Below are 16200 nucleotides of genomic sequence, written 5' to 3' on the forward strand. Positions count from 1 at the left end.
CTTTCCCCCCTCATATCCCCCTGAGAACAGAGATTTATGCATTTTATTTCTGAAAAAATTCTGGAATGTTTGTCCAGAGGCTAAAGAGGGAGGTCCAGCAGAGGGAGCCATTTCCGCATGTTTTGAACCCGTGCATGGGGAATGGGAGATCACACAGCATAGCTCGCAGCTGCAGGCACTCATTTAAACAAAGCTATGGTGAGCAATGTAAGTCTTTTAACTTATCAAATTAATTTCTATGAAAATTAAGCTTGCAAAGGCATGAACTGAAACGCGCCAGACTGAACTTGCGTTGTGAATGTATGCCGCGAGTGTAGTCGCGATTACCTTAGCTCTCATCATGAGAGCTCATCAGCTCATTTATCTCACTCCTGCAGTTAGTGCTCAGTGCTGTGATACTTGTGCGGTGACTCGCTCATTATATTGAACAGACATGTTCGGTTTTTAATTGTAGTGTCTTCTCCAACTCAGTCACAGTAATCATGTTGGTGGCTTTGGGAATGGCCTCACAGGGCAGCGAAGCATTCTGGGAATTGTAGTTTTTCATCCCCATGAGACAAAAATATGTCTTTTCTCAGTCTAGATGGCACCAAATTCAAAAAAAATTTTCACCTTTCTACTACATTGATGACTCAGTTTAAATACAGATTCATCTTCCCAGCGCTGAAGTACCCCTTTAATGAGAATGCTGCCACCTAGAGGTGAAACAACACGAATCAGAGAGCCCCTACAGATCCATTTGAAATTCAAAAATAATTTGAAGCGAAACTTTCCCCTTACTTAGGCTTCAACTTTCATTGTCATCAAACAACTAGAATTGATGTCTGAGGTTCAAGAAGCCTTCAGATGTCCAGTGGGGAGTATATGCAATTTCTCCTTTAACCTTACAACTATGCCATTTCAATTTTGTTTATACTCTAAAAGATGTCATCACAATGTAGACCAGTACCTATTGTATGTAACTAAATCTATGAATATAGTAGCCTGACTATTAATGTCTCATGATCATAATAGTGTGACAACAGAATTTTCAGTATTTAAGTCATATAGGCCTACCATCAAATTTAGCCTTTTCATTTCACCTCTGTAATGCCAAAGCTAATTCCAGATCTGAGTCTGTATAATGTCTATTGCAGAAATCAGCAACATCCGATTCTACATAACCAAACCACAAGCAGGGAGACATTGTATGCACATTAGAGTGCCACATTAGAGTGTAAATCACTTCAGTTTAGTTTAACTTTTTTGACTTTCCTTGCTTATTATATTCAGTGATCTATTTGAGTCTTTAAAAACTTTGTCACTTTCCTTTTGCTTTTGAAGTTTGATCTGGCAACCCATCTAGTTAAAAAATTTAGAAAATATTAGATTTATTTATTTTTTATATACAAGAGGTTGAGCCTGTTTATATTCAATCAGTGGTTAATTTAAAAATGACTAGATGTATTTCACTGACTGTTTTCAGGCTCTTTGGACTAATTAGCTCCCTGGCCAGAAGAGGCATATGGACCAAAATGTCAGTCGGCCTCAGCAGCGAATAGAACAACTGTTCTCAACTGTTGGTAGACAATCAATGTTTGTCTGATTCGATTAAAGTGTGACTTTAAGGAGATTAGTTTGCTTTAATTTATAAGGAAGTTTTAATTTTTTCTCACTCCCATCTCATCCAAGATGTTCATGTCTTTCTTTCTTCAGTCAAAAAGTAATTACTTTTTTTGAGGAAAACATTCCAGAATTTTTCTCCACATAATGGTTTTCAAAATTCCAAATCAATCCTGTTTCAAAGGCTTTGAAGGGCTTTAGAGAGCTCTGCACGGTCTCAGCTGAGGAATAGGGTCTTACCTAGCGAAACCATTGGTCATAAAAAAAAAGTAAATTGTCAGCTTTACTTGACATTCTTTTTGTCATATAACTAAATTGTTATTTGTAAAACTTACTCTATAGTTGTGTGGAACCACTTGACACTACTTTTTTAAAGTAAATTCAAAAATAACTTAATTGAGGGCATGATGTCCATCCAACAAATGTGTTCATATGAGTGCCCACAGCCTAAACACAAATAGCATGGAATAGCATCTCAAATAGCATGGAATAGCATCTCCCCCTCCCCCCATTGCTAGAAAAGAACCTATTCTTCGGCAGGGATCGTGCAGAGCCACTGAAGCCCTTTGAAACTGCAGGTTGCAGTTGAAAACCATTATGTGGAGAAAAATCCTGGAATATTTTCTTCAAGAAATAAATTCCCTGAATTTATTTTCGACTAAAACAAAGAAAGACACGAACATCTTTGATGAGAAGGGAGTAAATTATCGGGAAATTTTCATGTTGAAGTGAACTAATACTTTAAAAGCAGATGCAAGCGTGCAGGAACGAGAGATCGCATCAGCGCGTCCTCGTCAAATTCGTTGAACATATGGTGAGTGATGTGGCGTTAAAGCTTTTTCTGACACCACGCTTTGTTTCATGATTAAATGTGTAAGCCTTAATAATTATAAAAAAAATTGAAAGAGATGACAAACACTTCTTAAGGCTTATTTACTACTTTATTTGAGAACAATTCATCTTTGGCAACATGTTATAAATAGATTGTGTCAGACAGAAACATAGATTGTAAGCAGTATACACGTTACATGGCTTTTTCATCAAATTCTTCGAAAGAAATAAATATTGATGGATAAATACATCAATAAGTTACACCACAATAAATAACATTAAGCACACAGTATTTGAAACAATGTACTGTTATCAGCAAAATAATCAAGCATCTTTAGATGTATATCTTTTTTTTAAGGGGAGGAGGTTGAGAGAGGCGTGGAGGCAGTGCTGTTCGTGTTCTGCAGTCTGAGAAAGAGAAGAAATAAGCATTATTATATTGAAAAATCTGCTCTTTCTGATAGGCCTTCATTTGAATCAGTCTTTATGTTGTCATTTTTAATGTGCTACCGCTGTTGCATTGTGTTTTCAGTCTTACCCTTGGACTTTTCTGAGCTCCTGGAGCTTTTCCCTCACCCATTTTTCGCTCCAGTGACTGCATATCGGGCCCTCACTTGTGAAGAAACTGCACCGAGACAGGTGGACAGATTTAGAAACAGCATTTTTTTTGAGAGAGATGATTGCATACAAGACAAAATAGATATTCTTTATATAACATATACTTACATGACTGCTTTGACACAAGGAAGATTTTTTATCTGAAGTTTGAATCCTGTTATAGGTAACGTGATTTCCTTGGTGGAGGCGGACGTGCAGCATTCAGTAGGTATGTTTTGTCCATCTAATGAATAGAGGAGTTTGATTAGATCTCTTCCTGCAAGTCAGACATCACACAGATGAATTTAAAAGTATAGCCTCTTAAATACTTACTCGTCTCCATGATCATAATTGAAATTAAGGCAATAGCGGCAAGAGTCATCGTCATCTTCTGGTTGAGCTGCATGTTGCGTTCTCTGCTGAGGTCTTCTGTCGATGCAAAGTTGGAGATGCTCAATGATACCTCACTCACATCATCCCTTTTTATATAATCTAAAAGAGGAACTGTCTGTCGCAATTTACAGTGGATTTGCCTTTTTTTTCTTCTCCTGAACACTCTCTGTAGAAACACCTCCTGCGTTTATGCTTACTCTATGGTTTTGGTCCGGATATTTGATGATGCAATTTTGTGTTAAGGAATGGATGAATGAAAAGAGCCATCAGTCAGTGAAGACATTTTGTATTGCAGCTTTTGCTGACTTTTCTGCTGTTCTTCCTCCACGTGTACTATTCTATATATATATATATATATATATATATATATATATATATATATATATAATATATATATATATATATATATATAATTTTTTTTTTTTTTTTTTTTTTTTTTTATAAATAAATGAACACAAATAAGCAGTTTGTACTTATGTCTACAGGTACATGATGAGGGCATCCTATGAGCCTAGCAGATGCTTCCTGTGGCTGGAGGGCAGGATCTGAGCAGAAAAGAGGAAGGATGTGAAGACTCCTGGAGAGCTCGGTGAGTAAGAGATTCACTCAAATCATGACAGTATATGGTGGGATGTTCACCCTTGCACTTTCCATTCTGACCTCAATACTCAAGAGTTACTGAAGGTACAAAGCCAGTTACTTTCCACTTAGACATTTGGAAACCCTTTTAATACCATATATGTGACCCTGGACCACAAAACCAGTCATAAGTGTCTTTTTTTATTGAGACGTATACCCCATCTGAAAGCTGAATAAATTAGCTTTCCATTGATGTATGGTTTGTTAGGATATTTGTATTGTTAGGAAACTTACAAAATATCTTCATGGTGCATATTTACTATCTTAATGATTTTTGGCATAAAAGAAAAATCAATCATTTCAACCCATACAATCGTACATGTTGTTGGCTATTGCCACAGATATACCCATGCGACTGGTCACATATTAGACAACTGTCATCTCTGTGCATAGCTCTATGAAATGATCACCGTATTCTCTAACCCAGGAGTGTGGAACGTTGACCCAGAAGGGCCACTCTCTTGCAGAGTATAGCTCCAACCCTAATCAAACACACCTGAAGCTAATCAAGGTCTTCAGGATTACTAAAGTTACAGGCAGGTGATGTTTTTTTTTTTTAGGGTTGGAGCTTAAAGCCAGGTACACACTAGCTGTGTCTCATTTCGTCAAATTTCGAAGGCTGCGTCCTCCGGAGGACACGTCCTGTGCAGGATGCAGTATACGAAGTGTCCTCAATCAGAATTAAACGAGACGTCCTTTGTAGGACACACAGGCAGGAAGTATCACGTTGCTATGCCAACACATTCAGCCTCGTTGCGCTCTCACGCCAGTTTATATGAATTATTTATAACTTGAAAATTACTATGAAATGTTTCTTGTCTTGACAGCAATATACTGTTCTAAACGTTTAAAAAGCACTAAAGCGTTGTAATCCTGTTAACCACACAACCATCTGTTTGAGGTAATAGAGCTTAAGAAGAAAAACAAGCTTGAACTTACATTTTAAACACCACACCTACGCTTGCATGTATATCTGGCAGTGGTGCAGTTTTTTCATATAATATAAAAAAATATATATGATGGTTGTTAATGGCGACGCAAAGAATTATGGGTTATCTTCAGCCGTGAAGGCTACACCTCATGCACACTCCGAAATCCTGTGAAAGAAGGACACATTCGAAGGTCGCATTTGGAGTGTCCTACTCACTTTTTTGAAATGAGACGGCCTTATGACGTATGCACCCTTCAAATGCGACCTTCGGAGGACGCAGCCTTCTGAAATGAGACACAGCTACTGTGTGATTTTGGCCAAAAATTGCGAATCCTAAAAGATTCCTCTGATCCTAGGCTAAAATCTAAAGTCTTTGATCGTTCGTTTGACATGTTCCCTGGCAGCCAATTAATGACCGCTGCGCTGAAATTTGTCAGAAGATTTGGCGCACACTCCTGCAGTGTGACTTCTACGACGACCGTTTTAAGATTTTAAGTTTTAAAATCTATTGTGTCTCTTGAATAAACACCTCTTGTTAAAAGTCCAGCCTGGCCACCTCTTGATATGAATAAATGAATGAAACTTGTTTCATGTGTGTGGGAGAGATCACAACACACACACACACACACACACACACACACACACACACACATACACACACACACTACATGTTTTTGTTTTTTGTCATGTTGGTACTGTTTGGAGCAGGTCTTAATTATTTTGCTACTGGACTTTTTTGTACAAGTTGAGTTGTAAATTAACTTGCAGTTTATCCTGCAAAAATGCCCAAGTCTACATTGAGCATAAATGGAAACACACAGTTGTGTATGAATATCATACACACACACACACACACACACACACACACACACACGACACCAGGGGCCTATTGCACAATACTAGGATAAGGGATAAGGGAATACTAGGAAATCTCAATTTATATATAATCTCTTACCGTTAATTTTATTTATTTTATTTATTAACTGAGGGCATCACACTGCATGTCAAGTATCTCTACCCTGTGCACTTGCTACTCAGATAATTTGTCTGAAGACGAATATAGTGTGCAAATGATCCACTCAGTATTGCAAAAGACTTCCTGTCACTTACTTGCTACACTTTTACTAGTCCTCACATGACTCAAACTCATGTCCTCTCTTCATCTGAACTCATTAAAGACAGTTCCTGAGGCTTGGACTCAATTTCATAGCCATGTGTCTATTCTGCTCACGCTTTATACATTTTTTTTTAAATTATTATTATTATTATTTTGTTTTTTTTATCATTTCTGTATTTCTTTATTGGCATCGGTGGGTAAATAATCTTTAACATCCTTTGAAGCTTTCCATTCCACAATAGTTTCTTGTTAACACTTTACAATAAGGTTCATTAGTTAACTACTACATTAGTTAACGTGAACTAATAATGAACCGCACTTATAAAGTATTTATTAATCTTTGTTAATGTTAATTTCAATGCTAATGGGGTATTTTCAAGATAAATTTATTTAAAATCACTAATTCATGGCCTCTTGTGGCTTATTGCTTTTACCGGTCATTATTGTGACTGCATCTTCTTTCTTATTTCTGAAAGCTCTAAAAGGGTTGTTGTTGGCTTTGGGCTAGAAATACAATTGTGTTAATGAAAAAAATGATTGTCTTAAATTAAAATCTATCAATATCATGTGACTAGTGTGAGAGGTGACATGACCAGATCAGTTTAATTCCTGCTTGCACATCTAGATGATGTCTTCCCCAGACTACTACAAAAAGAAGCAAGTAAAACACCTTAAAGGGGTACTTCAGCGCTGGGAAGATGAATCTGTATTTAAACTGGGTCATCAATGCTGTAGAAATGTGAAATTATTTTTGAATTTGGTGTCTTCTAGACTAAGAAAAGACAGAAAATGTATTTTTGTCTCATGGGGATGAAAGACTACAATTCCCAGAATGCTTCGCTGCCCTGTGAGGCCATTCCCAACACCACCAACTTCATTACTGTGACTGAGTTAGAGAAGACACTACAATTAAAGTTAGTTAATTGAACAGACAGTACAGTGTCTGTTCAATATAATGAGTGAGTCACCGCGCGAGGATCACAGCACTGAGCACTAACTGCACGAGTGATGAGAACTGAGGTAATCGCGACTACATTCGCGGCATACATTCACACAGGAGTTCAGTCTGGCACGCATTTCAGTTCATGCCTTTGCAAGCTTAACTTTCATAGAAATGAATTTGAGAAGTTAAAAGACTTACATTGCTCACCATAGCTCCGTTTAAATGATCCTGTCTGCAAGCTGAGCTCTCCCTGCGAGCTGAGTGTAATCTCCCCATCCCCCATGCGCAGATTCAAAACATGCGGAAATAGCTCCCTCTGCTGGCTGTAGTCTTTAGCCTCTGGGCAAACATTCCTCCTATGATGCAAAAATCGTCATTTTGCATCATAGGAGGAATTTTTCCAGAAATAAAATGCATAAATCTCTCGTCTCAGGGAGATATGAGGGAGGAAAGCACAATAATTTGAATATTCTCCAGGGTTTCTACTGATACAAAGCCATATGCTAATCGCTGAAGTAACCCTTTAATTAACAGATAGAACTATCATATTTTGTACATCTTTAAAGGGTCTACTACCGATATATTTTGAAAATTATTCTCCTGCATATACAGCTCCGAAGTAAATTAAGAGACCACTTAACATTGGTAAATCAAGGTTAAGTTGTCTCTTATTTTTTTCCAGAGCTGCATATTTTGCATGTAAGAGTTGTACATTTGTAACTGTGACTGGTAGTATAACACAGTGTTTCGATTGAAAACACAGGTCGTGGCTGCCAATCCCAGCCATCATCTGTCCACTTACACATAGTTCAACACTACCAGATGTGCTGGACCTCCCAGACGTGCGTGATCCCCCAAGTGCTGTGTGTGGCATCACACTTGAAAAAGAGGCAACCGAAAGTGTCCGCGACAGTGATGGGCCATATAGGGAGCATCTGCGCGAAACAGCCCATCTGCCAGGCAGACAACCAAATGGTGATGCAGAGGTGAACCATCCAGAGGACGAGGCTAATGGGGCACACCACCCGGCCCTAATGAACATCCATCCCATCCTCCAGACAGTTCACCTCTGCATCGCCACCCAACAGTCCACCAGGCAAATTGGTTGCCCCAGCCTGGCACTTCCCATCTGAGACATCACCAACACAGTCACATTAACAATTATGTAAAAAACATTTTTTTACAAAAGTTACCTACTGCAGATTTAGCCAACATAAAATCAAAGAGGGCATAAAGTTTGTGTTAGGGAGGTCTAAAGAGTAAAATGCATCAATTTGGGCACATTCTATTTGACTGTATAATGCACTCTTAATGTACTGTAGATTTAGGTTTAAATGACTGAATATTTTAACTTAAAGGGAAAAGTTCACCCAAAAATTTAAACTAGCCCATGATTTACCCTCAAGGTATATATGACAGCCAGTTTCCGCCAGACCACTTTCCGTATTCAACTTGCGGAGTTATAGTTTAATGCCTCTCGTAGTTCAAAATGCTTGAGCTACCTCCGATGTCATGCGTTGCACGCCGCGTCAGTTATTTTTTCCGTAAGTTAAAAATGGAAGGGCAGAAGCTAGATATTTAGATGAGATACCGTGTGGATTGCTTTTATCATGGATGGATGCACTTTTTTGGGCTCCATAATGTGCGAGTCGCGTCGGTTTCAAAGCGCACACACAAACGGCCTGGAAGCTGGAAACTCTTGCATGGATTATTGTGCTTTTAACAGCTATATCTATAAATTAACAAACATGTTTTAAATTTAGCAACAGTAGAGACTGCATTTTACAATAATCACAATCACCGGGGCTTGTTTAATGTGAATTAAACAAGAAAAGGTGAAGAGAAAGGTACTTGCAGGTTTAAAAAGCATTAATCTATTAATTAGTACAGTGAAAACTATGCAGTTTTATTTTATATAGCACCATATTTTATTTCTATCTGTTTTATTTTATATTTACTGTATTTATTTGACCATTTGTTTGTACTTTGTTTCTTGTTCTTATCGTATGCATATAACACAAAAAAATGCCTGTAAATGCATTAGTGATAGATGTTTTATATTTGTTTTGTTTAAACATTGCTTTGTAATCTGAACATGTAAAATATCTATAGCAAAATAAACAGCAATGTTAATTATTTTTTTAATTTTTCTTTTTATTATAATGAAGTCTAACAAAAAGAACCAATAAGAAAGAATGCCGTTAAAGTACCTTATTGATAAGCAGTATCGGTAAGAGTATAGAGTAAAGGTAAGAGTAAACTCTTACCGATACCCATCCCCATAAACACCTATGGCTTAAGGGGTCAGTTTCTGCACTTTTTCCAGTCAGTCTTCATTCGTCATGCCGTCAGCGTGACCGTAATCCGGTCTCTTTAAAATAAGGAAACCACAAGATAACTTCCACTTTTGCATCCAATCCACGAATTCATTCATAAAAAAGAGGATGCAAAACTTCATCTGTCTGCCTTTTAAGACTTTGTTGGGAAAATGGTAGACCGCTGTTAGAAAATCCAGGATGTAAATAGATTTTTCTGTTACCCACAGATACTATTAACTAATTTTTTTGCTTCAATAAACTATTCCTGCATTTTCTCTACATTTTCCAGTTTTCTTTAGCCTTTGAACAATCAGTAAATAGTTGTAAAAGGATAATATACACTCACCTAAAAAAAAGGATTATTAGGAACACCATACTAATAATGTGTTTGACCCCTTTTCGCCTTCAGAACTGCCTTAATTCTATGTGGCATTGATTCAACAAGGTGCTGAAAGCATTCTTTAGAAATGTTGGCCCATATTGATAGGATAGCATCTTGTAGTTGATGGAGATTTGTCGGATGCACAAAGCTCCCATTCCACCACATCCCAAAGATGCTCTATTGGGTTGAGATCTGGTGACTGTGGGGGCCATTTTAGTACAGTGAACTCATGAATGTTTAAGAAACCAATTTAAAATGATTTGAGCGTTGTGACATGGTGCATTATCCTGCTGGAAGTAGCCATCAGAGGATAGGTACATGGTGGTCATAAAGGGATGGACATGGTCAGAAACAATGCTCAGGTAGGCCTAAAGTGTTCCAAATCATCATCCTCCACACCATTACACCACAACCAGTAGCCTGCACAGTGGTAACGAGGCATGATGGATCCATGTTCTCATTCTGTTTACGCCAAATTCTGGTTATTTTTAGTCAAAGTTGCTCTTCTATCAGCTTGAATCAGTCAGCCCATTCTCCTCTGACCTCTAGCATCAACAAGGCATTTTCACCCACAGTACTGCCGCATACTGGCTGTTCTTCCCTTTTCACACCATTCTTTGTAAACCCTAGAAATGGTTGTGCATGAAAATCCCATTAACTGAGCACACTATGAAATACTCAGACCGGCCCGTCTGGCACCAACTACCATGCCATGTTTAAAAGTGATTAAACCACATTTCTTTCCCATTCTGACATTCAGTTTGGAGTTCGGGAGATTGTCTTGACCAGGACCACACCCCTAAATGCAGTGAAGCAACTGCCATGTGATTGGTTGATTAGATAATTGCATTAATGAGAAATTGAACAGGTGTTCCTAATAATCCTTTAGGTGAGTGTATTATATTTCTTATTTATTGTCATTTAAATTATACATTTGTTTTCATAAAATGTTAAGTAACACTTTAGTTAGGGTCCGATTCTCACTATTATTTGCTTATTACCATGCATATTATTGGCTTTTTGTTAGATTTTATTAAGCATAAAATTATGCCTTATGCATCTACTTTACTAACTATTAATAAGCAGTAATTAGGAGTTTATTGAGGAGAAAGTCATAGTTAATAGTGAGAATTGGACCCTAAACTAAAGTGTGACCATATTTTTACATGTATCAGAATGTTACCAGAGCACTCACACTTTAGCAAGGATTTTTACATTGATTATATAATTTCCTTTTTTTTTCTCAAAAGGAAATTAAATTTAATATATTTTGTTCCCAGTAGGGAAATTTGGTGTGGACTTGTCATTCTACATTTCTACATCACTTGTTAATCATAGAAAATACCATACAATACAGCACAATACAAACATATCCTAAAAAGCAACCATTTATCCTTATTTACTTATTTAACTGATGTAGGCACAAACAAGTTTTTGAACCTATTCAATTTACAGGTTCTATAATGTCAACCGGAATGTCTATGAGTTCACAGCAAGTGTGAAGTACATGAGACGGACCACACAGAATACTTGTAGCTTCTCTTAATGTATAACAAATTTATGTTCTGATCATTAAATGTTCTGTCCATGTCTATCCACTAGCTGGACGCTACCGTGATACCAATATCAATATTACCAATATTATAACAGTAGCTCTAAAATTGTATTTAGCATATGTTGGAAGTTTTTCACGTGACAGTCCTCTGATTTCAGCCTTGTTGAAGACCATGAGCCTTCTGAGTCTCGCATGAATTGATGCAACTCTTGCTTAGAAACACACAATGTTTCCGACACACCAAATCAGGCCACTAGACTCTTCCGACCTAGAAAAAAAAAAACCTACATGATTTATCTTTCTAAGTTCACTTGCTAGGGGTCGCTATTGCATTTCTACCCGAGAACAGAAATATCTAGTGGATGTTCTAGGGTTCTTCTCGTAGTAAAAACATCTTACTTCCAGGATGGCTTATAAAGCCTTATCAAGATTGTTGGGTCGCAAGAGTTTTGGGTCGCAGTGACAGTGACCTCGGAGAAGTGTTAAAAGATGGGAAATGTGGTTTAAACAAAAGCTTCCACTTTCACCCCCACATCAACCCACTTTTCTCGTGTCTCTTTTTTGCACAGTCACGATTCAAGGGTAGGCAAAAAAAGGAAGCTTCATACAGTCACTATTATAGATATTTAACTGATTTGCTATTTCCATCTTCCTTTTTTTTTTTTTTTTTTGCCTAGTTGCTTTTGATTGCTTTTTACTCAAAGAGCAATTCTTGGTACTTGGCATTTTGGTTACTTTCCAATATTTTAATAAAAATTTAAAAGTTGACATGTTTGCTTAAATATAAAAAGTCAAATAAATGATTGTACTATATACAAAAAAGAACCAGTTAGAGTCAAGCAGGGTGTAATGTCTCTTGAAACTTTCAGCCACAAAGATCTTATATACTATACTGTATGTAGCCATTGTGACAACTGCAACATGATAAAGACCCTTTAGATTGTGGTTGGAGAAAAAGAACAGGCCGCCATGACCTAGAAATCCAGGAAATGCAGTGAGCAGACTCGGAAGTAAGATGCAAAATTAACATATTTGAAATGTTGATTGTGTTTGATTTATGTCCTCATTTAAAGCTCTGATAGCTAATTAAATACAATTTGTCTCGCATATATTATTAGTTTGTTTGACTTTTTAGTTTTACATCCACTAAATAAGTATCGTGGCTAGTCATTTTCTAATTACATCCTCTGTGACACTTGAACTCTGTGATGGTCAGTATACCCTAGCCACAATTCTGGTTAGTAGTTTTATTTGCTATTAGTTTATATTATATTAGTATTATTAGTTTATATTATATTAGCCTGTCAGTGGATGGCAACGCCTTCAATGGGTTGTAGTAGAAGACAGGACCCCCTTTTTTTTTTTTTGAGTGGCTGATGATAACCGATATGACTGAATGGAAAATGTTGTGTTTCTCTTCAGTTCTGCTGCTGTGGCCACAGATCTTTTTAACCACATTGCAAGGTGTGTTTCACACATTTTTACCATGGGTTTGTCAGAATACATCCTTGTCATTACTAGATTCATTGCAGTAATACTTTTTCATAATCTAATTTTTCATAATACTGGAAAATTAATGTCCTTTTATCTCCAATAGATGTTGTTTTGGTTTCAGGCTGTCCGACTACTACAAATACTAAAGTTCCTCTGAAGAATCTGCGTAGCTACACCGTCCAGCACGAACCCTTGTTTTCTGTGAATGCTGTGAGTTGAGTATTTTTGGCAGGGTTGGTAGGTAATACCAACATTACTGTATTATCATCACTGAGCAGACAAATGAAGAATACTACAAACAAGTGACTTGTCAATGATTACAACATTCTAACACTGTGTAACAACGCGCCACTCACATTCGGTGTAGGCACTGTATAATATGGTAAAGATGAGAATATTAAAGTTAATTACTGCCATCACTATATATGGATATATTTTTTTCGCTTCTCTAATAACGCATTGAAACTAATGAAAGCATTTTTTGTCCAAAAAAAAAAAATGACTGCATGTTCTGATTCATTCTGTAGATTTCTGACAATCAGAGATCACAATCTGCTCGGATCCCTCCTCACCATGAGCCATAAAAGCAATGAAGTACCTGGATGCAAAGAAGAAACCTCAGTCAGCATCAGGTACAGCTCCTCAATCTGTGACAGTGGCTCCTATGAAAATGTCAACCATAAATACAAAATCAGTTCAGAGGTAACGTGATAAACATCCATTTGACTTAAAGTTATTTGAATTAACATAATTTACCAATAAATGGTCTGGCATTAGAAGAAATGTGTTTTCTATGAAAGTGGAAATTTTGTATTTTATGACTTTAGTCTAAAGATAAAAAGAAACATTTAAAAAAATCTTAAAATGGCTTACAGCTCGACAATTATAAGAGGATACGCAAAACAAAAAACAGAATGCGATGGTCTGGGATGGGGAAAAAGGGAAGGGAGTTTTGTCAAATATGTCCTTGTGTCATCATTGGATTTACTGCTAGTAATAACATTTTCAATAATAGTTATTTATTTCCAAATAATAATAATAATAATAATAAAAAAATGTATGTCCTGCTTTTATCTTCAATAGATGTTATGGGTTCAGTTTGTCTAACTACTACAAATACTAAAGTTCATCTGAAGTATCTGCATAGCTACACCATCCAGAACAAGGCCTTGTTCCCTGTGAATACTGTGAGGTGAGAATCCATTCAGATTTTGGCAGGGTATGTATATTCACTGAGCAGACAAATGAGGATTACTACATACTTCTTCAGTGATTACACCAGTGTAATTAGGTAAATATACAAATATTAAAATAAAATTGCTGCCACATATCTGTCAGATAGATATTTTGGTTTCACTAGTAACTAACAGCATTTTTCGAAGGCATGTTCTATTTCATTCTGCTGATTTCTTACAATCAAATGGAACACAATCTGCTCGGATCCCTCCTCACTATGGGTCATAAAAGCAGTGAAACACCTGGATGCAAAGCAGAAAACTCAGTCAGTATCAAATATAGCTTGTCATTCTGTGACAGTGATTCTTAAGAACATGTCAAATACAAAATCAACTGGTAAACAGACCTTTGAATTAAACGTTTCCTTTGAAATAAAATAATTTACTAATAAACAATGTTGTCTATAAAGGAGTCTTAAATTAAAATGGACTACAATGTTCAAAAAACATTGTAAATTATTCTGAATTATTATGAGTACTAAAAAAAAGTATAATGTGTAAATTTGCTTATTTACAGCTTTACAGATCAGATATGCTCTACTCCAGCGAAGAAGCAGGTTTATAATTACACACAGAACATAACAGACATTATAGTACACACAACACAAACAAAAGCAGGAAATGATACAGCATTTCCTATCCCAAGATAAGATCCCAAGTGGGGCAGGATTGGAGAGGATCTACTAAAACCGCAGAGACATTTCAGCTGGATGGGCAGGCATGGGAGGAAGAGGAATCAACCATTATAAATGAGCCAATTGTAAAAAAATTACTTAGATTGAAAGCGGATCAGGTTAACTCAGGTTCTTAGTCCTACCTACCTAATGTCCAAGATAGTGGCAACTAGCAAACATACTCAATCACTTTTAATTTTAAAATATACTCATATGATAATCAGAAATGATGACTGGGACGTTAATGGAAAAAGAGTGGTAGAAATATAGGCTATCCATGTTTACTATTGTAAAGTATTTTTATCGTAAGGTATTTTGTTTAGTGGTTGTTCACATTTAAAATTGTCTTTCGTGCATGGCTTCCACTACAGTGGACAGATATTTGGAAGCCATTTTGAAAAAAGTTTTAGTACCATATCCAAACCACAAAGTGGCGAACCCATCGTCTACAATTCTATTTAATTATTGTCTTTGCATTTATTTGTTGTTTTGAGATATTGCATCATACATCAGGAAAGAAAAGGAAAGGAAAGAGGAGATGCACCAAGTACCACAGGAATAAGTGTTAAATCCTTTTATTCTCAGATAACCAGTTAGAAACAAAAACGTCTCGGTTACGTATGTAACCCTCGTTCCCTGAAGGAGGGAACGGAGACGTACGTCAGAACTGAACCGACGAATGGGATCTTACTTTAGAGACCAATCCTACTTCGAGCATCTAACAACGAGCCAATGAAATTTGGCATGCGATCACGCATTCCACGCTCCGCCCCGCAGCGCGGGTATAAATAGGAAGTGGAATGGTAGATCAGCGCTTTTTCTGCTGAGGAGCCGAAGGTGACCGGACTCCCAGCGGAAGCACAGCATCTGGCGACGGGACGTACGTCTCCGTTCCCTCCTTCAGGGAACGAGGGTTACATACGTAACCGAGACGTTCCCTTTCAGTCGGTCACGTTCGACGTACGTCAGAACTGAACCGACGAATGGGATCCCTATGGAAAACGCCAGGATGCTGGCCCTTCCAGCGTCCTGCTTGAGCGCACTGCACCGTCTAGTATGGTACGGAAGTCAGGGCTCCAAGCAGGGAGTACAGTCACTGCTGTTTCTGCAAGACCCACTCAGAATGACTATTGGATAACGCTGGGAAAGCGTGCCTACCTCGTTCTTGAGAGAGAGGGTACGCTGCGGGGCCACGTCCTTCAGGGAAGGAGAGGTGGCAGAGTACACATAAGGACTAACCTGGCAGGGTAGTGCAACATATGGCAGTCTCTGGGGTGGTTCCAGCCTGATTGAAGGGGGGAAAGAACACGCCCAGAGACGACAGAGCGGGCTCTGTCGAGGGAAAGACACGGGGCTAGCCCGAAGGGTAGCTGATACCGTGGAAGAATACACATATGGGGTTGCCGTGAGGGAACCGCTACATATGGAACCCAGCCTACAGCCACGTTTCACAAGCATACGGGTGCAGGCCTGGCGTCAGACGGTCCGC

General features: G+C 37.7%; 1 protein-coding gene across 1 annotated transcript; it reads right to left on the bottom strand.

Annotated features, from left to right (window-relative positions):
- Positions 1 to 2537: 2537 nt before the first annotated feature.
- ccl34a.3 (chemokine (C-C motif) ligand 34a, duplicate 3) lies at positions 2538 to 13476 on the bottom strand. Its single transcript, XM_067452463.1, has 5 exons — positions 13401 to 13476; positions 3364 to 3459; positions 3160 to 3274; positions 2972 to 3058; positions 2538 to 2841 (listed from the first exon to the last, which is right to left on the bottom strand). Exons 1-5 carry the CDS (start codon positions 13429 to 13431, stop codon positions 2787 to 2789), a joined length of 384 nt encoding a protein of 127 aa, XP_067308564.1. The 5' UTR covers positions 13432 to 13476; the 3' UTR covers positions 2538 to 2786.
- Positions 13477 to 16200: the final 2724 nt, after the last annotated feature.

The sequence above is a fragment of the Pseudorasbora parva genome, chromosome 9 (genome assembly GCF_024679245.1).
Source record: "Pseudorasbora parva isolate DD20220531a chromosome 9, ASM2467924v1, whole genome shotgun sequence".
Taxonomy (NCBI): domain Eukaryota; kingdom Metazoa; phylum Chordata; class Actinopteri; order Cypriniformes; family Gobionidae; genus Pseudorasbora; species Pseudorasbora parva.

What these genes read in the sequence shown, in the direction of transcription:
- ccl34a.3 (XM_067452463.1), bottom strand. Translation starts at nt 13,431, where the DNA reads ATGCTGACTGAGGTTTCTTCTTTGCATCCAG. An exon ending in GGTTTCTTCTTTGCATCCAG is followed by an intron (nt 3,460 to 13,400) that starts GTACTTCATTGC and finishes TTGCATCGACAG; the next exon opens with AAGACCTCAGCAGAGAACGC. An exon ending in GAGCTCAGAAAAGTCCAAGG is followed by an intron (nt 2,842 to 2,971) that starts GTAAGACTGAAA and finishes TCTCTTTCTCAG; the next exon opens with ACTGCAGAACACGAACAGCA.